General features: G+C 41.7%; 3 protein-coding genes across 6 annotated transcripts; 2 read left to right on the top strand and 1 right to left on the bottom strand.

The window, feature by feature from the left end:
- Positions 1-569: 569 nt before the first annotated feature.
- Positions 570-6055, top strand: tmem50a (transmembrane protein 50A). Its single transcript, XM_080480478.1, has 7 exons — positions 570-652; positions 1138-1243; positions 2224-2336; positions 3079-3146; positions 4748-4840; positions 5061-5121; positions 5220-6055. Exons 2-7 carry the CDS (start codon positions 1142-1144, stop codon positions 5263-5265), a joined length of 483 nt encoding a protein of 160 aa, XP_080336604.1. The 5' UTR covers positions 570-652; positions 1138-1141; the 3' UTR covers positions 5266-6055.
- Positions 5972-10472, bottom strand: rhd (Rh blood group, D antigen). Of its 3 annotated transcripts, none has more exons than XM_080480476.1 (10): positions 10264-10472; positions 9886-10072; positions 9063-9213; positions 8771-8918; positions 8480-8652; positions 8246-8383; positions 8032-8159; positions 7870-7949; positions 6863-6936; positions 5972-6147 (listed from the first exon to the last, which is right to left on the bottom strand). In XM_080480476.1, the coding sequence occupies exons 1-10, from the start codon at positions 10412-10414 to the stop codon at positions 6121-6123; spliced, it is 1257 nt and encodes a 418-aa protein (XP_080336602.1). In that variant the 5' UTR covers positions 10415-10472; the 3' UTR covers positions 5972-6120. The 3 variants fall into 3 exon arrangements, with proteins under 3 accessions (XP_080336602.1, XP_080336601.1, XP_080336603.1); XM_080480475.1 differs by having other exon boundaries at positions 7870-7932; XM_080480477.1 differs by having other exon boundaries at positions 7870-7932; positions 8048-8159.
- Positions 10473-11258: 786 nt separating this feature from the next.
- maco1b (macoilin 1b) lies at positions 11259-23877 on the top strand. Of its 2 annotated transcripts, none has more exons than XM_080479569.1 (11): positions 11259-11548; positions 12650-12791; positions 14290-14416; positions 15537-15660; positions 16592-16770; positions 17496-18051; positions 20379-20537; positions 20699-20881; positions 21003-21123; positions 21504-21678; positions 21782-23877. In XM_080479569.1, exons 1-11 carry the CDS (start codon positions 11469-11471, stop codon positions 21982-21984), a joined length of 2049 nt encoding a protein of 682 aa, XP_080335695.1. In that variant the 5' UTR covers positions 11259-11468; the 3' UTR covers positions 21985-23877. The 2 variants fall into 2 exon arrangements, with proteins under 2 accessions (XP_080335695.1, XP_080335694.1); XM_080479568.1 differs by having other exon boundaries at positions 17493-18051.
- The last annotated feature ends 776 nt before the right edge of the window (positions 23878-24653 follow it).

The raw sequence follows: 24653 nt of genomic DNA, 5'->3' as shown, positions 1-24653 counted from the left end.
TCAATATAAACATGGATGGAATTGTGTCATTTCTGTTTAATTTCTTTATGTTTGTTTTTTGCAATGAAATTTAATTTTGGGTGTTTGAGTAGTGTTTAGTGGTGCGTTTTGTAAGACAATCTGCATTCACTGCAGTACTAAGCAGTGTGGCCTTCAAGAACACCATGGAAATCCTATAAAACCGTCCGTGTGTCTGAAATCCAACATTTTCAAGAAATCAATCAAGTAAAAAAGTTTAAAGACAGTAGATTGAGTGGGCATCTTAGAAGTAAATATATATTACGTGGTGTGGTTTAAATTGTACACTGAATAGGATTTAGAGGACGTGCACTTGGTGCGTTGCTTAGTCAATATGTTGCCTCCCGCTTGAAAGACTCTGAAACGATCCTTACCCTTGCAAGTGTTGATCAAAGATTTGCCATCTATTTATCTGAGGTTAATAACATATTCAATGCTTCACGTGTTTGTAAGTTTAGCGAATACATTTTTTTTAAATCTATATATAAACGACAACACGCGAACGCAACACTATCAGAGGCTCTGGCTTCAAAAGGGTGTGGACGGAATGCGCATGCGCGTGACGGAGCTCTGTAGGAAGCAAAGTAGGGTTTATCCGAAAGGTCCACATCAGAAAAAGAAACGGAATCAAAAGGTACGAATTCCTCTGAAAATGACATTTCGAGCAGGTTCCGAGGATGGCATGCGCGTGTCGGTTCCTCCTCAGCCCCGTTCTTCGTGTGCTGGTAATATTCCCAGCAACTTCGTGGCACAGACGAAATCTTCAAGGAAATGTTCGCGATGAACAAAAGAATGCGACGACACACTGCTGCTAAGAAATGTGTGGAGACACTCGTAGTTTCCACAACTTCTGCCTCCACACGGTCACCGGGTTGTTGTGGGGCAGACACACGCCGGCACCACTTGTTTTATTTCTGAGTGTGAATGTGGACTTAGAGAAATGTCGGTGCGATCCAGGATATACAGCAGCATCCACGCCGTGGGGCGACTGCGCAGTACCGTCTGCGTCGTTTGTTCCCAGATGTCACTTCGCTGGGAAATGATTTGGTAATATAATGATCGCTTTTGTGTGAAGTATTTCGATGATCGGTTGTTGGCCTCTTTCTCCCCCCCCCCCAGAGTCATGTCAGGGTTTCTGGACGGGATCCGCTGTGGAGACTGTGAGTGCAATGTGGACTGGGGGGAGAGAAGAAACACCATCGCATCTGTAGCTGCTGGAGTCCTGGTAGGTTTCCTCCACACCGGAACAGAACTTTGATTTTCCATTAAAGGCCCCATGTTATACAAAATACACTTTATAATGGTTTGTAACAGTGTTAGCCTGTGTATGAGGCTCAGAAATAAAGAAAGTCTGTCATCTCCCTCACTTGCTCGCTCCACTTTTATTAAAATCTGTTCTCATATAGACGATTCAGAGATTTTCCTTTCATGACATCATGCAGGGAAATATTCACTCCCTCTGGTCACTGAGCTCTGCTTTTCTGATATACTGAATAAATTCAGTATAATATGAAAACCATAACAGTTATTAGGAACGAGCGTAAGCTATTTGGTATTAACTGTAACAACACATACGACCATAGTTAAACACACAATATTTCTAACTAACCATCTTCAGGAGCCTCTCCTTCTGGGTCAGATTCTGAGTCAAGCTGGTCTATGTTTGAACAACTGTGTTTATCCAATTCATAGTGATAAATCCATAGTATCAGATTAACTGGTTTCCCTGTTAAATGGTTACTGACTTCCTTTAGTGCCCATCCTTGCTGCCAGTAACAGCATATATTAAAATAAGACTCACAAAATGTCTCAACACTTGGAACTGTCATTGTAAATAATGTTAAACGGCATTTGTCAGGACTGCTACGGACTTCTGTCGGGTTTTTAATATCTGTTATTAGCACTTGGGGACACTAAAGGTTCACCAGTTAACAGGGACACCAGTTAATCTGAAACACCGGAAAACTCTTCTCCCAGGGAGAAGGCTTGGAGTGAGCATAGACACACAAAAACTGCTGTTTTCAGTAGAGCTCAGTAGAGGGGCTTTTAGACTGGCTGAAATTCAGGACCAAGGCTGAATTAGGGGGCAATGAAAAACTGTATGATACGGGACCTTTAATGATAAACGAGTGGACGGTCACAACCTCGGTTGTCAGTAGATGGTCTCTTAACGCCTGAGACGAAGTGTGAATCATGTCTTTGCAGTTCTTCACTGGTTGGTGGATCATCATTGACGCAGCAGTAAAATACCCCGATGAAGGACAGTTTCATCATGCCTATCACACCTGTGGGGTCATAGCCACACTGGCCTTTCTCATGTAAGTGTATATGCCGGAGTAAATATTAGACTGTCGGCTCTACAAATCAGATCTTCGGGCCTCCATCAACACATAGATGTCCTCATTGTCATGGAGAAGTTATCACATGACCGAGTGTAGGGTTTTCATCATGTGCTAACTTGTGGTGTGATGTTTGTGGATGTCATAAATCTTAAAACGAGATTTGTTGGTGTGCGGACAAATTTGTATGAACCTAACAAATTGTTCTCAAGTGTAATTTGATTATATTTGCCTAGTACAATCAGAGCAACCGTTATATGTTTGGAGTGTCCCTGCCTTTCTAACTTTAACTAGAATTGTGTTCACGATAGCAAACATGACATTACAAGGCCTGGGCAGAACCTCAAAGAAAACATACAACTTTGGACAAATTTAGTGGTTTGAGAGCAGTAAACTCCTGGCAGGTTTCAGGTGGAATTTGACACATTTGCAGATTTTGTCTCAGTGCTCACATGCGAAATGCACAAAACAAGCAAACATTGTATTTGTAGAGCTAAATCTGTGTAGACAAATCTCATTATGCACACTCAAATGGAGGTTCACCTGCAAGCACAAGTCATTTTGCTACTTATTAGCCCCCACACATTTTCTTTTACAATACAGTCGAGGGTTCAAATCTTCAAATTTCTCCATCTTTTAAACCGTTGTTTATACAAGCAGGTAGATTAGGAAACGCGCGTTGTAATCGTTGCCATGTTTCTGTTCTCTTCAACCCGTCTAGGATCAATGCTGTTTCAAATGGCCAAGTGCGAGGAGACAGCTACAGCGAAGGCTGCATGGGGCAGACTGGTGTGTATTGAAAACTCCCTTTTATCCACAGCTTTCTGCTCCATCAACCTTAGATTGTTCTTCTGTCATCTATTTTATTTTTGCTTTCAGTATTGTGATAGCAGTGCTCCAAAGCCAAACAAAACCTATGTTTGTGAAAGCAATGCCAGAAAGTGAAATAGTCTTTGTCTTTGATGGTTCGAATCAAAATACTGAGGAGGCTGCTCATAAATATGTGACGGAAGTCATGATTTCACTGTAAGAAAATATTATTTTAAGATGTTGACATGTTATTTGAAGATCATCATTGGATTATTGTTGATGATTTATTTGCTATATTATTTTTAAATTATAAAATATTTAAACACTGCAATTTCCTACTTTCCTTTATTTATTCTTGTTAATATATTTAATCTGTATTTTGAGATGGTAAGAAATATTTATTTTTCCTTCTTTTTACGCACCAGTTTATGGTTTCGTTTCAGAAAAGTTTTGCTTTTACATGCCAATGTTTTGAAAACTATGTGTGTTTACACAGAAACAGTGGAAATGTTGAAAATGATGTAGCTAGCCTGCCAGGCCACTAGTGGGTGCTGTTTGTTCTTCAGCATGCCATAAACATCAACAATGGCGTAAACAGACATTCGTATGGACTGACTACCAGGTTGGATTGCTATTACAGCTGACTCAACTATAAAACTACCAACTCCCAGGAGAACGTGGACGAGGAGTCATGACACCCTGGAGGCCGCCATTGTTGTTATTGTCCACCTACTGGAGCTTCTGCAGAGGGACTGTTTATCATGGCCGCGATGCGCGTGGACAGTAGCAGCTTTTCAGAAAAGTTGCATTTTCCTCCGTTTCCATGAAGACGGAGTTGGAGCGTTTAAAAAAAATTTAATTGCACTTGGGAGTCGTTTTTAAAATTTGCGTTTTCAGTCACTCTGAGCACCGTTGCCACATAAACGAGGCCAAAGTCTTTCTTTTTGAGCAATTGGGTGATACGGTTTTGCAATTTTTGTCACACTCAGCCATTATTCAGATTTGGAACATGATTTTCATAAATCCTGTAGTTTTTATTTATTTAGTTATTGCTTTACTAAATCGGAAATACTTGATGATAAATCATCATTTTGAAATACTGAGTTATGACAGATGGTAAGAGAAAGAAAAAAAGTCAAGTCAGTCCATGTGGATGAATGTTTGACCTTCTGTTTTAACACAATAACTAATTATTTTGAAAATTCTGGGTCAAAGATATGAGTGGGATTCATCTGTCTTCAACTTTAAGATGGTAAATGTTTTTGACGAGTCGTATCACTACCCTCAGTTATACAATGTTTTAGAAAGTGAAAGACATGGAATCGCAATCGTTTCACAATCTTCTTGCCGAGAAAGTTCTAATTCTGAAAGTTAGTTTTCACTACATTGGCTAAATTGGCTTCTGTGGTTTCTTTCGTGAGTCGGCTAAATGGAGTACACTCAGCTTCCTGCCCGATAGGCCGACTGATTTCCTTCATTGCAATTACAATCTGCCACACACGCGGTGACGCCCACACCGGCCGAGAAGCCCTTCTATCACATTTAACTACTAACCCGCCCTCTCTTATCTCCTCCTGCAGGCGCCCGAGTGTGGCTATTCATCGGCTTCATGCTGGCTTTTGGCTCCCTCATTGCCTCCATGTGGATTCTGTTTGGGGGATTCGTAGTGCCTCGTGAGTCCCGTTTATCTGCTCGGCACATTGCAACATGCGCGCACTGCTCAACAGTCACTTGTGGGGCGTGACCCTGAGAGAGGCCATTTAAACCACGAAGCAACTCACAACATGTTTTTACACTTGTATAGTCAAGGCTGAATATGCATATTGGGTTACTTTATGAGAAGAAAAGGCTCCGTTAACCTTGTAACCTTTGTAAACCTGTCGTCTTCTGCAGACAAACCTGCTGTGTACCCCGGTATTGCAATTTTCTTCCAAAATGCGTTCATTTTCTTTGGGTGAGTTCAGACTTCTCAAAGTGCCATTCCATCTCATTGGCATCATTCAGTGAATTCAAACGTCTGACTTCTCCTCTCTGTGTGTTTTTGGGATTCAGGGGTCTGGTCTTCAAGTTTGGACGTACAGAGGACCTCTGGCAGTAACGCACGCCGTCGTTTTGTCTCACGGTTACGCATTCTGCTTTCTATACTGTACAAGACTATTTTCGTCAGTGGTTATTCACTTTATATGAACTTTTTTAGCTTTCCAATTAACATGTTTAATTTATATAGTTTTGCTGTATAATAGCTAAATCATAACTAAGCACAAGTTTTTCATAGAGTTCTTGAGAGTTTCAATATTTTCAAGCGTGGCACATTTTTCGTTGTGCTTATTTGCCCTCAGACCGTGCAGCCATGTTGTAAGAAGTCGTTTACAACGCGAGTATGACGGAGATCTGGGTTTTTGTTTGGGGGGTTTTTGGGAGCTTTGGATGGCATCCTTCAATTTGATGTTGAAAGTTTGGAAGAGCGGGAATTGTTTCGATTATTGTGGTACAAAAAGTCCCTGATACCAAGTTTTTCATAACAGTGCACACGTGCGTGTTAACTGAATGTAATCATATGGCCATGTTTGTTATTTCAATGACTGAACATTTTAATTAACCGCATTCATTGTTGAATATTAACTGGCTGACATTGCTCGCTTGTTATCAGACTTTCCACAACTATAGGGTGTTGTTTTACTACTGGAAATTTGTATTTGATTGTGACAAGTGTTCATTTGCTTCTGTAACCACCAAAGAGCAGGGCAATTTCTGGGGAGGGGGGGGTGGGGGAGACATGGCAACATTAAATATATAATGAAAATACTGGGCAGTCAATGAGTTTATTTTCTATATTTTGGCCTTGGTTTGTCTCTTTTCTCACATTAAACATCTCGTCATACTTCCCCAAAACGTTGTAGCAGACTATACATGCAGATTCCTCCAGGATCAGATGTGGTCAGGTTATTTCTTCTTACTTGCGCACCACAAGATTTGGAAACTGCAACATATGGAACATCGTTGTGAAATTTAAATGTTTTGAATATACACAGAATGTTATGACTGAAATTGTGTATTCTGACACCTTTCTGTCAGAATCGGACCACATGGGCCAAATGTCAGTCCCCCTATACATCAGTGTTCCTTGGCTTTTTATTATTATGTCAGTATTTCATCACTTTTAATTTATTGGATCACTATTGACAAATACTGACTGAACACCACACATACTCATCGTTCCTATTTTTCTGCTTCGGTGCATCAACTTCGAGCACATAAAGTGCACTTGTTACCTAATATGTCACTCCCACTGACAGGTACCATCAAGCAGAGATAATCGTTGTTAACCTTCCACGTCAGTGGTCATCCAGTTTTAGCTGATTGGTACGTAACAGCATAGAATTATTGCTTGATCCCATACAGGCTTTTTTTTTTTTTTTTTTTAATGTGTCCACACACTGACAGCTGCAGTTATGAGGCATCGCTTGTGATGTGGTGCTGCGATAACTCCCACTTGCCTTGTTGGAACTGATTCATCGTTGGCCCACGCATTCACCCAATTAGATTCTTGGTGGCCAGAAAGTCATGGTTATTAATGTTTCATCTTTGTCCCATTTATGTGAAGCCCCCTCAGGAAACACCCATAAACAGCTTCCATTACGCTCACCAACAGTCTCAGTAAGTGTTGACAGATAATCATGTTGATGTTGGTTTACCTCCCAGAAAGCTTGATCGTCGAAGCATTTCCTGCTTTGAGGTGGTCTCCAGAACTTCATCTTGACTATCAATCCTAAAAACATCATAGTTGGAAAGAGCACTGAATATACTGTACAGAAATAATACTGCTCTTTGCTTAGATTACACTTATATTATAAGTTCCTTGAACACTTAAAAATCTTAATTACTGAAAGTATCTTTGATCTTTTTTTAACTGCATTTCATGTTCAAACATTTCCAAAGCCAATTTCTCTCTCAAATAATCAATTTCTTAAATGACACTTTTGTACTCACACGTAGATATAAAGCAGATAGTTTCTCTGTTTAAAGACTAAACAAATAAAAAATCCTAAGATAAATACTAAATGTAATAAAAGTCAATAATATTGGGAATTATGATCTTTGAGAGTAGTGCAAAATGCAGGTACATAGGAGTTGAATTACCTACTTGACAAAATACAGACAAAAGTACAAGTACCCCAAAAATACTACCTAATTGCAGTGCTGTATTGTTGCCGTTTGTTATATATTTGTTTGTTGGTATTGATCTATAGCTATAGCTGTCATGCTGCACTTTGCTATGCACAGTAGAATTGAATGTTACTCTTGAATTACACTTAACTATCCTTTTTCTCTACGACGTTATGTAACAAAATGTTGGATGATGCTGGAGCAGCGCTGACGACGAGTGAAAGCAGGGTGAACTCTAGACAAGTTGTCAGTCCGTCAAGGACACTCACATTTACAGCTTATGTGTAATTCGTAGTGGCCAATTAATCTTAAGTCAATGTCTTTTAGACTATGGGAGAAAATATGCTTTGGGAGAACATACAAACTCCACATAGAAAACCCACCAAACGGAGTTGAACCAGGGACATAATCTCCGTGAGGCAAGAGGGCGAACCACTCCACTCCTACATAGCCGTACAGATAACTAAAACATGGTAAATTAAGAGATTGTTGTCGTTTGTCCACTCTCGTGGTCAAACCAAGCTGTATGACATACCTGTGAGGAATCCCGTGACCAAACTGACAGTGATCGTCATCAGGAGAGTGCAAATGTGAAATACTGCAAAACGGATAGCCCCACAAGATAGAGAGCCGGTTATACAGGCTGTCAAGCCTTTTCTGTGCCTTAATTGATGCTGTGTGCTTGTTGTAATGTTACGTTGTGTGGTCATCACAGTCTTTGATCTGCAGGAGGAGATGCACAAGCCATCCCAGTAGGCCGGGGAGTCCATGCGTGCTTAAAATAGCACAAGTGTCATGGCACTGAAACGTAAGTAGCATGTGGATCTGGAAAATGAGAGGCAATCATGAGTTTAGTAGCTGTACAGATTATCTGACGGAGGGCTAAAATGTTCATGCAGTGGTGTGACAACCTTAAGATACTGGAATCCGATGGTTGATATGGCGGCCGCAGAGAAACCGATTATCATGGCCTCCCAGGGCTGCTGAATTACTGACATGGACACCCCCACAGCAACGCCACCAGCCAGGATACAGGACTGCATGAGGATCTGAATGGTGGGGAGAAGACATAGAATCAACTTGAATCATCTGTTAAATAATCTGAGTTTTGATACTGTGGTCACATATCAGATGTCAAATCATACTGGGTTGAGTTTTCCTTTGGGATTGGAGAGCACCGACACAGCGGCTGCAGTCACAGCACTAACTGCCAGGGCCAGGTAGGTACCACATACAGCTCCAAGCTTCCTCGTGGGAGCACGACTGTCCACCAGGACCGAGTTAAAAGAGGGCCAAAACATCCACAAAAACAGGGTCCCTGGATACACAGACGACAGATGAAAGAAAAGCTATTTGCGCCGATGTAGAGTTTGACATTGAATATCTTGAAATGTTTGTCATAAGAAACATCTGAAATTGTACAGCCTACTCGTCACCTAGCATGGAGAACAATCCCGATTTGCGATCAAATTTCTCTTTTTCAAAGCGCTGCTCCGAGCCTTTCCTGTAAAGGAGCCGTGTAAGCATGAGCCCGAAGAGGGTGCCGAAGACGTGGAGCAGCATGATGCTGTTCTGCATCCGCACCTATAGAGAGGAAATGTGAAGATCAACAAATTACAAGCAGCGGCAAGGCAGTGTTGAGTATCAAGCGTGCAAGTTTGTGTGTGAAGTGAATAAACTTGTTTTACTGCTGTGATGTTAATGTGAAACACAGGATTCGCTGCTTACTGCCAGGAGAGTCTGGAGGAGCCATTCATTCAAGACGAAGCCCGTCACCTCCAACAGGGCGATAAGGACGAGGTGGACAGGATTGGTCTTCCCCAGCACAGTTCCAATTGAGATGAGAGCCGAAGCTGTGCACATCTCAGCAACAACCAAACTGTATCAAACAGTTATAAACAGATCAACTGTTTTCAGCTACACTGCTGGTGAAAACCTTCTCTTAAAACAAACATTTGCATGAGGACAGTGGTTTTCAAGATGGAGGACAGGCTTGCTTTCGCGATGCCAAAGAGTTTCAAAGTGGCCCAGCAACAGGAAAAATATGAGTCAGGATTTCCCAGAACTTCAAGATATTTTTTCTTCTAATTTTTGAAAGGAAATCATGACAAAATCAAGCGAAGAGAAAGAGTTATAGAGATGCTTCCAAATGTGAAATGAGCCTCATTGTTTCAGCATGGAAGTCAAAGTGTTCTGAAGTAAATTCTGTTGTATATACAAGACACACAGTGGAATTGGTGTTGACATATATCAGCCAAAATAGAATAAAAAGAAGAAAGTACTGAATATAGAGTAGAAAAAAACTCCAACACAATTTTAAAATAGAACTTAAAAAAACCTGACGTGCAGTGAAGCCTAAGAATGAGCTGTAATTCTTCATGGATATGGAATGTGGATAATTTGCCAGTTATTTCAGATATTTGTTTTTACTTAACGCCAAAAGAGTTTTCTCTTAAACCTCTGTATTGCAACAGGATTTACCAACTTTACCAATATCCTAATCTGAAGTCTTTTTACCCCGACAAATGTCAAATGAAATGTGACTACCTACCTTCTCAAGTTTATTCTGATCTTTCCTCTGTAATACCAGGACTCGATTCCATTGAGTATGACAGCCCACTGTGTGGCCATGGCAGCCACAAGGAGGTTGAACCCAGAGCCACTGAAGCCATGCCTCACAAGAAAAGTGCATAGGAAGCCAAAACCAAGAGTCACCATCACATTTACATCCTGGAACTCTGCAAAAAGAGGAAAAGCAAAAGATCAGATTCAAACCAGTCCTCTACACTTACTGACGAATAGAAAATGCCATTACACTTTCCAGAATACAATTACATGTTGTAACTATGTTTACTCAATCAGCTTCATAGGAAACTCATCATAAGTCCATATCTTCGAACTCTCTCCCAAGCTCTTACAAAATGCTCACCTGGATAGAAGTCCCTGAAGTTTTTCCCATCTACCTTAACATTGCTATCAATTTCAGTGTATAACGCAAAAATGACAATAAATCCTGCCTGCAGAAAAAGCAACAGCGGTGCCAGACGGGAGCGTAGACCTGGTGCGTATTTTGGAGCCATTGGAGATGTTGGCTGCGCACTCTGCAAACAGACGCACAGTTGCCTCTGAGCTTTGAAAATGGGCGCAACCCCAAACCCATGATGACGGTTTTTTTTAATCAGCTCCTGGGCAGACAAATGTCAGACAAGACTTTTGATCGTGTTGATTGCGCGAGCAATCATTTAAAGGTTAATTCGGGTGATTTAAATTCCATTGCAATATGCAGATGCATATATTTCGAATATATATATAGATCCCTTCAATGTGACTTCTTTCTAAACAAAGACCTGATTAGTAAACAGAATAATAAGCGTCATTGAGCATAATGGATAATGACACGAAGCTAGTTATTTTCTAAGGATAGAAAAAGAAACCCCGCACGCATTCCTATTTATTAGTCATACACGCACGTGCGCGTACACCGTACACTAATTTTAACAAAACATAGACGGCATTCCGTGCCTTGGGGCAAGTTTGTCTACACACAAAAGCCCCGATATAAATAACTACCGTGTGCTGGAATGGGTGTTTTTGTATTAGGCACAAAGAGAATTTTGTCCCAAAGACTGCACATTTTCTTCTCATAATAAACGAAAGGGGGGGTGGCTCTTAGAAAAAGTCCCGCCTCTGTTATCAGCTGATTGGTCAATGGCGGATGCTCGATTTGTCCACAAAGATGTGATTGGCTGAGCGGAGACATGTTCCACACAGACCCGCTTCGCTATCTTCACCAGAGGAGGCGTGCGCCAGAAGGCCACACTGCTCTGTGATTGGTTCATTTATGTGTCAGTCATAAGGAGAGGCCGCCGCGGTTAGATTGATTGGACGCAACTGCCTTTTGACAACCAAACGTACGTAAACTCCAGCGCGGTGTGAGCTTATTGAGGCTGCGCTGAGAGAAAAAGAGGAGGTTCCCGAATAGACTCCTTTATTTATTTCTTTGTTTCTAGTGGGGGGAAAATAATAACAGCGACATATACCGCAGGTACTTCATTTATTGTCTTTGTCCGGATACACTGGAAAACTGGATAAGATTACAGTGGGTGCTCGAAGGCCAAAGCCAAGGGGAGGAGGATGAAGCGGCGCAATGCGGACTGCAGCAAACTCCGACGGCCGTTAAAACGGAACCGAATCACCGAGGGTATATATGGCAGGTAACTTCTCATGGAGCCCGACGGCGGGGTCTTCCTCGCGGCACGGAGCAGAAACGTCCGCGCTTCAATATCACTCACATTGACCCAGTTAGCCTCGCGGCTAGCGGGAGCTCCCTCCGGGCGAGCTGTGTGTTTTCGTTGGACACTAGCAGGTAACGCTAACCGTGGAGCTAACTGGAGCGCTAGGCCCCAAAACAGCGGGGTTTGATCACCTAATCACAATGTGTCATTTGTGACAGCACCGCCGGTCCACTCGCGTTGTTTCTGATAGGAATTGAATTGACTCGACCATGTCTCAGTTGTCATCCGCTGGCTGTGTCAAGCGTAGCCAGCTCCCCTGTTAGCAAATGTAACCCAGGTCAGTAGTATGGCAACTCATTGCCAACATCATCACATGAGTCAGACTCACTAATACTACAGCCGTGTTAATTGCCTTAACTAACGATCACAGTTAGACATCCTTTTTACAGCGTCACAGTCAGGGGCAGCTGGATGAGTCCTGGAGCGCTCAAACACAAAGTTAACTTCTGTGATCGTACTCTTGACAAGTTGCACCGCTTGTCTCCCTTATTTTCATATCAGACAAGAGTAACTGTAAAGGCCACCAGTTACACACGTGACACGAAGAGCCGGGGATGTGGGGCAGTCATTGAATTATTGAACAGGTGCCCCTCTATCACCAAACAGCCATGCTTTGAGATCAGAGAAGACCCCCCACTAAGTCACTTTCTGGGTCTCAGTGCTGCTGCTAAAAAAGCAAACCAGCTCTGGTCAAGTAGATCCATCCCATGAAACAACCAGCAAGAAAATACAACTTGCTTGATTTTAGAGCTCTTCAGACATCTCATTATGTGGTTTATTATATAAGGGGCTCAGGCAACATGTGTTCAATGCATGCATCTTATCAGTCAAACAGCATCTATAGACTTCAGGTACTATCAGGAGACTTTCTCCTCACGTAGTCACAGTAAATAGCAATATGTCATGCAACTAAATTAAACAAGTGTACTTGTTAAGACATTGAAAATACACCAGTCAGGGTTTTTGTGTTGAAGTGTTAATATTATATTTTCTTATTTGTTCTTCTTATTTTTCTTTTAGTACCTTCCTTTATCTGAAGTTCCTTGTGGTGTGGGCTTTGGTGCTATTGGCAGACTTTGTACTTGAGTTCAGGTTTGAGTACCTCTGGCCTTTCTGGCTCTTCATCCGGAGTGTGTACGACTCCTTTAGATACCAGGGGCTGGTGAGTACTTACAGCTTTATTCATTTATCATTCCTGCTTGAAGGTGACAACAGAGCGGACTCTGTCTTTCTGAGGAAATGTGTAGTTTTTGAGAAACTGAACCAAAAGGTTTACTCAGAAGTCACACAGATCCACTACATTTTACGTGTAAAACGGTGTGTGTCTAGCAGCAGGCTGATTGGTTAGTTAAACCTTTAGTCTGTAGGTAGATTATAAGCTTGGTCATAAGTAGGTATTAACATCAGCAAATGTTTTAATAGAAAGCGTAAAACAGCCATTCACATAGTGGAAAAAAGTTTATGCACGCTGCTTATATAAAGCATAACATTTCCTTTGTAGATCTCTTAAACAATAACTTAATATTTCAAAGTGATATAAATATGTTGCATTATTGGAATGCTGCTTTTTTTTTTTTTTGAATTTTACATTCAGATAATGAATCCTCAGCACTCCTTGTGTACTGGTTTCATCATAGGAAAGTATTACATCAACATGTAAAAACAAAACAAAATACCAACTATTACAGTTACCAATTTTAAATTCGTATTAAACATAAAAAGTAAATCAAATGTGGGAATACTTGACAAGTTTGCACAATTGAACAGTCGAAAAATTACATTTTCCAACCTGTTTTATCAGTAATACCAAATACTTCATCTGTTTGTAAAAGTAATAATTCTATAATACGTCAGGGTTGATGAGAAAATGTGATCGTGCTTTACCTGATTCATCCCAGCAGTCTCATTTCTTGTGTATGAACAGACTGTGTTGAGGATGTTGAGTAGAGTCAAACAATGTAAGCCATGACATTTAAATCATTGATTCAATGCTGACAAGAGAATAGAAACTTCATGAGAACCTGAGAGGCGAAGCAGAGCTGATGGATAGGAAGAGCAGCTAAAAATATAACTGACAGAGTGCTGCAGCAGGTGTGCAATGGCCAACAAATTTCACGTTAGAAATACAGTGCAATCCTTAAGAAATCTTGAGAATGTAAGTTCACATAATGGAAGTTGTTTTTTTGGTTTTTTTTTAAAGCACTCGGCTAAATTGCATGTGATCCTGTTTGCCTTGATCACAGTACACATCTCACATCCAGATTTCAGATTTGATAAAACCTACAGCTCATTAGTATGCCCATCTTCACCAATGCTTTATTATCATTTCATTATTGCTGCTTTACAGCCTGTTCTCGAATGTCGTGTGTAGGTGTGTGTCAGTGTGCGAGTCGCTCAGAGAAAAGAGGAACAGAGTTGTCATATTCACATGGTTTTCAAGGCATCATTTTTCATTAGGGAACCGTGGAGTTTATTTAGTCCTTGAAATTAAGATAACTTCTCTGTCAACTGCTTTCAGACAGCTTAAGCTGGCTTGTAACATGTAAGCCGTTTTTCCCGATGGAGTCCAGGTTAATTTTTGCTTGGTGTCATTTGTCAGAAAGGCAAACATCCACCTGCTTCTCACAGTGGATCATCACCACCTTTCCTCTATTCCTCAGGCCTTTTCAGTATTCTTTGTGTGTGTGGCGTTTACCTCGGACATCATTTGCCTCCTCTTCATCCCAGTGCAATGGCTATTCTTTGCTGCCAGTACCTATGTGTGGGTGCAGTATGTTTGGCACACAGGTAAGACCGTCCTTTTGTTTTGTAAGTTTCGATATTCCCCACTTCCAATGCTTTTTTTGTGTGTGCAATTGCCACCCTTTACATTTGCTGGCGTGTATGGTAGTGAACCTACATTTTACATTTGGTTAACTGGAGTTCATCCTATTTTGTTTAGATATTCTTAGTTTGTCTTAACAGGTAAATTGTTTTGTAGCGCAAAGAGAAAACAAAGGAAGAATCCTTCTATTTTCTGTCGTGATCAACCAAAGTAGTGTCAAAAAGAAGTCTAAATGTTCTGCTGCAGAACAAATTACAAGTCATTTTCTCAAAAGAAATCAAGTTGTACAGATTAGTGAAAAGATATTCATATCTGTAGACGTTTGTGTTGTACTAAAACGATTCTGAGTTGTGTGGCTTTATAAGCTATTATGAAATCATTTTACTATCCTGGCCCAGTTCTGGTTGTATTGGTTTGAAGCCCCTGAATTACAACTGTTTTATTTTATTTTGATGAGATGTTACTAATTCTCAGAACAACTTCCACTTTGTGCTTCAGGGAAAAGCAGGTGTAAATAGAGTTGTGCAGAGCTCATGCACATTGTGTAGTCTTATTTACAAATAGTTGGCCTGTTTCTTAGAAATTTGCACGATGCGTGTAAGTGAGCTGCGCTCTCCAGATTAGTTGTCAGTCTGATTTAGTGGCATCCCCTGGCCTTGACCAAAAGCCAGGTGTCAGATTGAAATCCTAGTGCTCCGTTGGGGGAGGGAGAAGCGGAGTGGCCCCCAGTTGCTTTCGGAGCTCTCCCAACTTTACTCAGCGGCAACATTCAGAACCAGCGGGTGTCACAGGAGTATTAATATCTCCTACCACTCTGCAGCCTGGTGGTGAATGTCTGAGCCATTTACAGCCTTGAGACAATGGCTGGTGTCCCCCTCCTCCCCTGTGTTCAGCCTCTCAAGGGTTTACCGAGGCTGTGAGAGTCACACAAGTCAGAATATCCTTTTCATTACACATGTTGGTGGATGATTTTTTCCCATTTGCACTCAAACCACAAAAGTATTTGATGAAATTCTGGATTTTCCAGATAATGGCCAGTTGTAACATCTGAGGTGCTTCTATCTTCTTGTTTTGTTTTTCCAGAGAGAGGGGTTTGTCTACCCACCGTATCTCTGTGGATCCTCTTTGTATACATAGAGGCAGCCATCAGATTCAAAGACCTGAAGAACTTCCACGTGGACTTGTGTCGTCCCTTTGCAGCACACTGGTGAGCAGCTTCTCTTTGAACCAGGAGAAATGAAACATCGTCCCTGTCTTGGTGCACAGGCACCATATATCCTATTAACTGCTAATCCTCAATGTTCACACATTATGTTTGCACCAAGTCACTTTACTGCTTAAACTGTGCTTTTCTTGGGTTTTCTTCCTTTTATTGAATGTTTGTATTTTCTACATTGTGCAATAAGGAATGAGAATTATGCATTGAAAGCTTTTCTTTATGGTTTCACAACACTTAATTAACTGAAAGAATCTTTCCTTACACTGGCAGTGTGGAGGAAATGAAATGCACAACATTCAAACGCTCACAGTTCCATCCTCTGGCCTCTGACCAACAGTTGGTACTGCATCCGTAGTATGTCCTGAATTGCACTGAGCTAAGTTAGAGAAGCTGGATGAGCACATGAGTATATGGTTTTGTCTTTGTTGGAATGTTATTCATCTTCTATACTGTTTGTATCCTGTCTAGGAAAATAATCTATTACAAGTTAACGAGTGCAGGATACACCCTGGACAGATCACCAGTCCGTCACAGGGCAAACACACAGACAGACTTCCACACACTCTCACATTCATGCCTATAGGCAATTATAGAGTCACTAATTAACCTCACATGCATGTTTTTGCACCGTGGGAGGAAACCTGCGCACACATGTAGAGAACATGCAAACGTCACACGGAAAGGCCAGGCCATTATTTTAATTGGTTATCTTCTCCCTGTGACATGGTAATCTCATCATGAATAAAATGAAATCACGTTTTCTCTAAGAGGCTGCGATCCAGTTTGAAGACATTTGTGGCAACTTGTCGAGTAAATCATAAATTATTGAGAGCTTAAGTGCGTTTTGACATAATGTTCCTTCGTTTGAATGAGTACCTATCAATGAACTGATGAATACACATTTTCCGTGCGTTCGTAGCATCGGGTACCCCGTGGTCACGTTGGGCTTTGGCTTCAAGAGCTACGTGAGCTATAGAATGCGCCTCCGAAAGCAGAAGGAGGTGCAGAAGGAGAACGAGTTTTACATGCAGCTTCTACAGCAGGCTCTGCCTCCAGAACAACAGATGCTTCAGAGGCAAGAGCGAGAAGCAGAAGAAGGTACGATTTTAGCACACGCCATTATATATACACTCATGAAACGGCACCATCAGCTTCTTATAGAACAAGACATTAGAATCAAACTCAGTGTTTTGAACCTCACACACACACACACACACACACACACACACACACACACACACACACACACACACACACACACACACACACACACACACAGAGCTGTTGGTCTCAAATTTTCTGAAATTGTAATTTATATCTTTGTCTAAATATTGTTAATCTTTTCAAGATACTTGATTCAATGCAGGGTAATTTTCTTAAAGACCAAACTATTTTTCAATCGCAGCCAGGCTGCCACCAACTACATGATCACTTGTTGCGAGTCTTTGTCAAACAAGCCATCGTGACGCCCACATGCTTATGTTTTTCCATTTCTGCACAAAGCATGTGGTTGAAGGTGCACCTGCTGAGCAGTTTAAGCAAACACTATGAACGCAATGATCTCGCAAGGCTCTAGTCTTTGGATTTGATTAGGCAAAAATTTATTTGCTTCGACACGAGCCAGGCAGTATGAATGAGACAAAGTGTACTTGCTGATGCAGTCTTGTGTAGAGTTACATGTGCAACCATGTTTTATAGAAAAAACACTTAAGTCATGTTGCTGATAGCAGATATACAGAATTAAACATCACGTTATACCTCACTTGAAATGCTGTCATTTATTTCATGCCTCCCTCTAATGGAATTGTTTATTTGTGCAGCAGCAGCTAAAGGAATATCTGAAGTGGACACACCTCCAGTTTCACAGAATGGCGGTCCAGCCAATAAAAAGACATCGGCACCACTGCCGGAGCTAGAGTATAGAGAAAAAGGGAAGGAGAGCCGAGGTGGCGGGGATTCTAAAAAGCAACACAACAGCAACAGCATTCTGCCATCATCAGTGGACTCTAAACTCCAGGAGATGGAGTACATGGAGAACCATATGAACAACAAGAGACTGACCACAGAGCTGGGCAGCACAGAGAACCTGTTGCTTAAAGAGGACAACAATTCCTCCTGTTCCTCCTCATCCTCATCCTCCTCCAAAAATTACAAAAACGCAAGCAGCAATGCTGCGATGCTCAACTCCTCACCCCGCGGCCACAGCGCCACAAACGGCAGCGTGCCATCCTCCACATCCTCGTCCTCCTCTTCCACGGGGAAGAATGAGAAGAAGCACAAGCTCTCGGTGGGGAAGGGGACGTCTGGCGGCTCCCACAGGGATCCAACAGACAACTGTATCCCCAACAACCAGCTGAGCAAACCTGAAGCACTTGTTAGGTAAGAAACACACGGTCGGACAAAAAGACAATTGAAAAGGTTTCTCCCTTTTATTTATTCATTTATATTTCTTTTTAACTCTGCAAGGAAAACCTTAATATCGATGCATTACACCAAACGTTTTGGACAGATTTTTACATCCACATACGGGTTCGTCTTCCTTCAGCTCACTCAGACCTAAATATTCCCGTAGCAGAGCCCAGCCTTCAGGAACACTGTAGCCTAAACACTTTTTCCTCATATCAAGATGCACTTTTGGGACAAAAAGCAACAGTCGGTCTTCAGATTGGATCACAGAGTGAGAACTGAAGCTTCCATTTTTCATATGAATAAGATTTTTCCTGATAAACAATGCAGGCCAACTAATTCAGGCATACAATGGGGAGTTAGAAACTTGAGGTTTCTAATAAAGCTCAGAGCTTTATGGTAAACAGAATCCAATGACTACAGAGATGATGAGGACATAAAACATCACCGCAGTTAGTCAGGCTCATGTATGTAGCAGTTTTTCTTCTTCAGTAAAAGAAATGTGTGACGTATTTCTGAATATAAAGGTCCACTTGCAACTTCTTCACAAATTGAGGAATATGAGACAAATGGATTAAAACAATGAGTTATTTATTTCTAAGACATTACTGACTGTCTCATTGAGTGTTTCAAACCGAATAATTGGCTGACGATAACCTGGCATCGAGGAAAATGGAGGAATTAGTTTTGTTTATTGAGCAGCAGCTCAGCGGTAATAAAGTGCTCATTAACAACCAGTTGAACATTGAGGACTTTTAGGTGATGGTGTGTGTGTAGAGTCCTCGGATATTATTTTTTTCTTTCCAAGAAAATGCTCAGCTTTCTCTTTTCCTTGATTGCATCTGTGCAGGTATTTTGCAGTTGTCTAAAATACAACCAGATTGAGGGTCAGTCCAGACACCCAAACCAGATTGTACTTGTGCAATAATCTGGACGGATCAGAAGATTTATCAACAAACTGCATTTTTTTTGTTTAGGGCAAAGAGATCAAACCCTGATCCACAAAATATGAATATAACATTTGATGATAGTATGTGTCTTAGTTTGTGCTATTTAACTGTGTCAGTAGTACAGTTAACACTTTTATCATTTACAATACTGGAAACAGGAATATGTATGGAGACATGGGAGAGTTTGACTTGTCAGGACACTTGAGATTGGATGGAGAGTTGGCTTGTCCACAATCTGCTGTAGATTTAAAGAGTCACATTGGGCCTTCAAACCATCAGACACAGGATACGAGCAAATCCAATTAAATCACCAGTCAGAATGATTTCATTATGATTCAGTTCTGCTAAGAGCTGCGTTAACGACGGAAGAAACTCATGATGCTGAAACCTGAAAGCAGCCGAGGTTATACGTTTCATACCTGGTGGGGTACACCATACTCACGACAAATATTCTGTTAACATATCCTGTGAACTTTGAGGACAAATTGAAGCGTTTCTCTATTTATGCGTGTAGCCATGGCAGATCCTGTGATATTTTTGTCATCCAACCAATTCAGTCATCGTTTTCTTCTTTCAGCTGAAAATTGTCAATTTGTTTTGCCCATGCAAACTTCAGCTGCACTTCTGAGGCTTAATAGAGCATATTTAAAATAGATCAGCATTGAATTGATCATAACTCAGTCCAGCTGAACTAGTAAGCTCTGGAAGATTTGATGCAACAGTAAAGTTTGGATGGGATTCAAACTGCCTCATTTGTTGCAGTGGCAGCATACTGATGTTCAAAATCCTTTCATCTCTCACTTTGAAAGCTCAGTAGAAATTGTTCTTCCAACAAGAGTCCAACATATTTGGGTTTTTGCATTTCATGCTGCAAAACAAGTTCGGACTGTTTTCCTGGCTGCTGTTTGTTTGATGTACATAAACCGAAGAAGGAAAAAACAGATTTGACCTGCTTGAATAACCGATCTGTCAATCTCGACCTGGATATATTCCTAATCTATAATCTGGATCTATACCTGATCTCTATCCAGATATATTCACATTCTAATTCTGATTCATATCTTCATCTGGATCCGGATCTGTAGCTCGATCTACTTTCGACCTTTAAACTCTGATGTGTGCTTCTACATCATCCGTAGTGATGTCTGTGTGTCTGTTCCAGGTTCCGTTAACAAGTCTACCTCATGTTTATACGCCTCCACAGTTTAATGAATATCATGGGAATTGTGTCTCACACTGGTATTGCGAAAAGTTCACAAGTCCTGTTTCCGTCGCTGCCCTCGACTGCAAGGCTGGATCTGTTCGGCAGCATGTTGATTTGTTCTCTATTCACTTTCCCACCTGGGATAGATTGGAGCAGGATGTTAAGAAGCTGAAGGCAGACCTGCAGGCCAGCAGGCAGGTGGAGCAGGACCTACGCAGCCAGATCAGCTCGCTGGGCAGCTCCGAGCGCTCCCTACGCACCGAGCTGGGCCAGCTGCGCCAGGAGAACGAGCTGCTGCAGAACAAGTGAGTGGTGCTGGTGGACATCGCTCTGCTGTCAGATCGTTACTACCCGGAGATATTGAATTATGTTATTTTCATATTGTGAATTATGAATGAAATGTTCAGTGTAGAGTTACACTCATGAGATACCAAGTCATATTTGTGTGCTTGTGTGTGTGTACCAGGCTCCATAATGCCGTGCAGGCAAAGCAAAAGGACAAACAGGCAGTCGGTCAGCTGGAGAAAAGGCTGAAAGCAGAACAGGAGGCTCGAGCGACTGCCGAGAAGCAGCTTGCAGACGAAAAGAAGCGAAAGAAGTTAGAGGAGGCCACAGCAGCCAGAGCAGTAGCAATAGCAGCAGCATCCAGGTAGGTGCACCTCCGAGTACTGACTGCAATCTTCATTTACTCCCTGCTTTTTTCCATTGTAGTGGGTGAGGTTTCTATCTGTCAGTCATTCATTTCTCCTCTTATTTTTAATTTTTTCCAGAGGAGAGTGCACAGACACGCTGCGGCGGCGCATAACGGAATTAGAAACAGAATGCAAGAAATTAACAATGGATATCAAGCTCAAAGAGGATCAGATCCGAGAGCTCGAAATAAAAGTACAGGTATGACTTTATTTATTTATTGACATTATTGTTGGGGTAAGTGTTACTGTGTTGATGAAGCTCATCCAGATGAGGCCAAGAGTGTGTAAAGCAGTAATCCAAGCAGAGGGGGGGGGTATTTTTAGGAATCTAAAATATGTTTTGATGCCTTCAGTGAGAATCTACAATGTAAATATTCAGTAAGAAAAATAAACTATTGAACAAAAAGGTGTGTCAAAAGCTTTGACTGGTAGTGTCATTCAATTTTTTGGCTATTCCAAATTCCATCTTCTAATCCAGGTCTGGATGACACAGTGCCTTTCCCTTGCAGTGCTCGCCTCATCGATTCAAAATATTTAGTCACTTCAGACTAACTCTGTGATCTCTTCTCCACCTTTCAGGAGATTCATAAATATAAGGAAAATGAAAAAGACACAGAGGTGCTGATGTCAGCGCTGTCAGCCATGCAGGACAAGACCCAGCACCTGGAGAACAGCCTGAGTGCAGAGACCCGGATCAAACTGGACCTCTTCTCCGCTCTGGGAGACGCCAAGAGACAGCTGGAGATTGCACAAGGTCTGTGTGTGTTTCTGCAGCGCCACTACACCTCCTGCATGTGGCATTGGCTCTCCTTGTTCCAGTGCTGTACCGTGCTCACCCTCCTAACCTCCTTTCTCAGGTCAGATCCTGCAGAAGGACCAGGAGATCAAAGATCTGAAGCAGAAGATAGCAGAGGTGATGGCGGTCATGCCCAGCATCTCCTACACAGCCGACACCAGCAGCATGACCCCCGTGGCCCCCCACTACTCCTCAAAGTTCATGGACACCAATTCCTCCGGCCTGGACCCCAACGCCTCCGTTTACCAGCCACTCAAAAAGTGAACACATCGCCCCATCTCCCTCTCTCTCGCTCTCTCTCTCTCACATCCTCCCATCATTCTTTCGTTCATGCAGGCCCACCACGATGCAGCTGAGCACGATGGATTCTTTCTTGGATTTTATTTTCAGTTTTTTTTTTTTTTTTTTATTCTTTCTCCTTGCCAGGTCAGAAGGATGTTGTATTGTGTGACTGTATCTGTTGTAGTTAAAAGACAAAAAAAAAAAGAATAATTTAAAGCGGACATCTCAAATCCACTAGGAAGCCCCGCCCCCACAGTTGTTTATTTTTCTCTCTTCTCTTAAATGTCTAGTGAAACCTCACAGAATCGGGTATGTGTGTTCATCTGGAGGGTGTTTCCCCCTTCACCACTGCGAACACCTGCAACCAGTCTCTTGTCCTCAGTACCGGGGAGGAGCTGCTGCCTTTCTTTTTTCCTTTTTGAAATGAAGACTCCTCCAACTGACACCCCAATTTGTTTTGACAGATGGTTAGACTCCCGGAGAAGCGTGTTGGATTTGTTTTTAATCCACACTGAAACACCTGATTGACCCGTTTCCATCAACAGTTTCCGTTCACGATTTCAACAAATTGGAAGTGTGAATCACAAGAACTAGCGGGAGGCAGCTCAGAGCGTAAATAGACACAGTTCAGTTTGTCCAAACCTGAAGAAGCTTCCCAGCAGCACTCTGGAATCCCTCACTCATGATCTCAGTGCCTTGAGTTTAGGACAGAAGTTTTGACATGAGATGCCACCTAATCCATCTGAATCGGTTGTGATGTACGTGGTTCAGTTTGAAGGGAGTCAGAAATGAGGCAAATTTGCACCCGTGACTTTGTTCTGGTGGGTGTTTTCTGATTTCTTCCGGACTTCCTGTTATGAAGCTGATGGTGACGTGTGCTTCAGGTCAGCCTGGACACGACACCCAAATCCCTGATACGTAAGACGGCAACTAAGTCCACACTTTTAATTTAACCACGTTGAGGAAGCAGTCACTTAAGTTCACAGCTCATCACACGTCAGAAGCTCATCGCTGCTGAAGCTGCCCAAATCCTTTAAATCACACCCCCCCCCCCCCCCCCAGTCTGAAGTTGCACTGTAGGAAAAACACATGTTGTTTAAAAGGGAAGAAAACTGCAAAAGATGGAAAGTGCAATGTAAACGCAGACTTTGGAAAATGCCAACTTTCAATGTTGCAGTTTAAAAAGTAAAGAAAATAATTATTTAAGGAATCTTCCAGCTCAGTTTGTGTGCCAAGGCAGGAGCACCCGCTTCTCTACGGGGACGAGTTCAAACGAATGTACCGCGAATACATTAGCCGACATGTCCGCGGAGGGTGGAGGGTCCCCTGGTGGGAGCTTGTGTGCAGCAGGTCGAGGGGGCGCTCACCTGTTTGTAGTAGACTGTAGTTTCTAAGTAATGGAGTAGAAAGTCAAATCTCTTTTCGTGAATGTTTCAGTATTTGCACAGTCGGGCAAAATGGCTGTTTTTTTTTTTTATTTCTTCCGTTTTTAAATCGGTTCTCCTTCCTCCTCTTTCTGGCTCTTAATGTTCTTTTTTCTGCAAGGAGAAACTTTGCTTGAGTCTGATGTGGATTCACCATCATCATTGGCGTGTGGTTTCCACCCACTGTAAACAGAAGCTTTTTTTTTTTCTTCTTTCTTTCTTTCTTCTTCTTTCTCGCTCAGTTTGCTGTCATTGGCTTCTGGACAATGTTGTGAAAATTTACAGTTTAATCAGTTGGTCAGTCAGCCGATTGTTGGAAGTGTAGAGAAGTGTTTTGTTTTGTTTTCTATGCCCGCAGTCACTGTTCTGCCCAACCCCCCCACCCCGGTCTGACCTTGGCTGCGTTCTCGCTCTGTGAGGTTTACAAGGAATAAACTTTTTTTTTTCTTGCACCCCGACTTATCCTCTGCTTTTTTCTTTTTTCTTTTTTTTTTAACTTGCATAACCAGGTTTTCCTCCGGTGTGTTTTACAGGTAGACATTTTCACTGATCGGCCTGGATGTCTGTCTGCTTGCATGTTCTTCCGGAGCGTGCATGAGTTGTTGTTTCCCAGGCCCTCCAGTTTCTTTTACAAAGCAAAACCCCTCCTTTTTAAAAAAAAAATAAAAAATTCTAATTGATTATTCTAAATTGTTAATAGACGATCTGCCTCTTTGTGCTCATTTCTCCCAAAATGTAACATCAATCGTTCAGTTCCTGATCAACTTAAGGCAAAAACATGAAAGGTAAAGACGAGTCAACAGATTCCTGTATGATTCACCCTGTTACACTTGACTTGAACACGTCTCCACATATTTCACTTTAACGTTAGTGAGTTCTTAAAACATTTATTGCCGCAGACAAGATTTTTGGGGATGTCATGATGCTCACATCTGTTGTTCACAACATGTTTTGTTTCTATCCAGATGTGATAATCACTGTCTTTTTAGGAGACCCATTTTCTCTTGCAGCATTTAAAACTCCAGATTGGAATATTGTTCCACTATTGTGAGACCGAGTTTACATTGTGAGTAGAAAGAAATCCAAATGTCTTGATCAAAGTGTTTCCTCTAAATCCTATTGTCCAGACATGGCACTAAAAATAAAGCTGAGATATCAAAAATACAAAGAATATCTTGACTTCATACTGGAAATGATTTGAAAGTAAATCGGTAGGATTACCTGACT

The sequence above is a fragment of the Lipophrys pholis genome (genome assembly GCF_963383615.2).
Source record: "Lipophrys pholis genome assembly, chromosome: 14".
Taxonomy (NCBI): domain Eukaryota; kingdom Metazoa; phylum Chordata; class Actinopteri; order Blenniiformes; family Blenniidae; genus Lipophrys; species Lipophrys pholis.
The sequence above is the reverse complement of the archived record's forward strand: the minus strand, read 5'-3'. Positions and strand labels throughout refer to the sequence as shown.

What these genes read in the sequence shown, in the direction of transcription:
- tmem50a (XM_080480478.1), top strand. Translation starts at nt 1,142, where the DNA reads ATGTCAGGGTTTCTGGACGGGATCCGCTGTGGAGACTGTGAGTGCAAT. An exon ending in AGGCTGCATGGGGCAGACTG is followed by an intron (nt 3,147 to 4,747) that starts GTGTGTATTGAA and finishes CTCCTCCTGCAG; the next exon opens with GCGCCCGAGTGTGGCTATTC. An exon ending in AATGCGTTCATTTTCTTTGG is followed by an intron (nt 5,122 to 5,219) that starts GTGAGTTCAGAC and finishes TTTGGGATTCAG; the next exon opens with GGGTCTGGTCTTCAAGTTTG.
- rhd (XM_080480475.1), bottom strand. Translation starts at nt 10,414, where the DNA reads ATGGCTCCAAAATACGCACCAGGTCTACGCTCCCGTCTGGCACCGCTG. An exon ending in GACTGTGATGACCACACAAC is followed by an intron (nt 7,933 to 8,031) that starts GTAACATTACAA and finishes TCCGTTTTGCAG; the next exon opens with TATTTCACATTTGCACTCTC. An exon ending in GGTCACGGGATTCCTCACAG is followed by an intron (nt 6,937 to 7,869) that starts GTATGTCATACA and finishes TGATGTTTTTAG; the next exon opens with GATTGATAGTCAAGATGAAG.
- maco1b (XM_080479568.1), top strand. Translation starts at nt 11,469, where the DNA reads ATGAAGCGGCGCAATGCGGACTGCAGCAAACTCCGACGGCCGTTAAAA. An exon ending in CCTTTAGATACCAGGGGCTG is followed by an intron (nt 12,792 to 14,289) that starts GTGAGTACTTAC and finishes TCTATTCCTCAG; the next exon opens with GCCTTTTCAGTATTCTTTGT. An exon ending in AACGAGCTGCTGCAGAACAA is followed by an intron (nt 20,538 to 20,698) that starts GTGAGTGGTGCT and finishes TGTGTGTACCAG; the next exon opens with GCTCCATAATGCCGTGCAGG.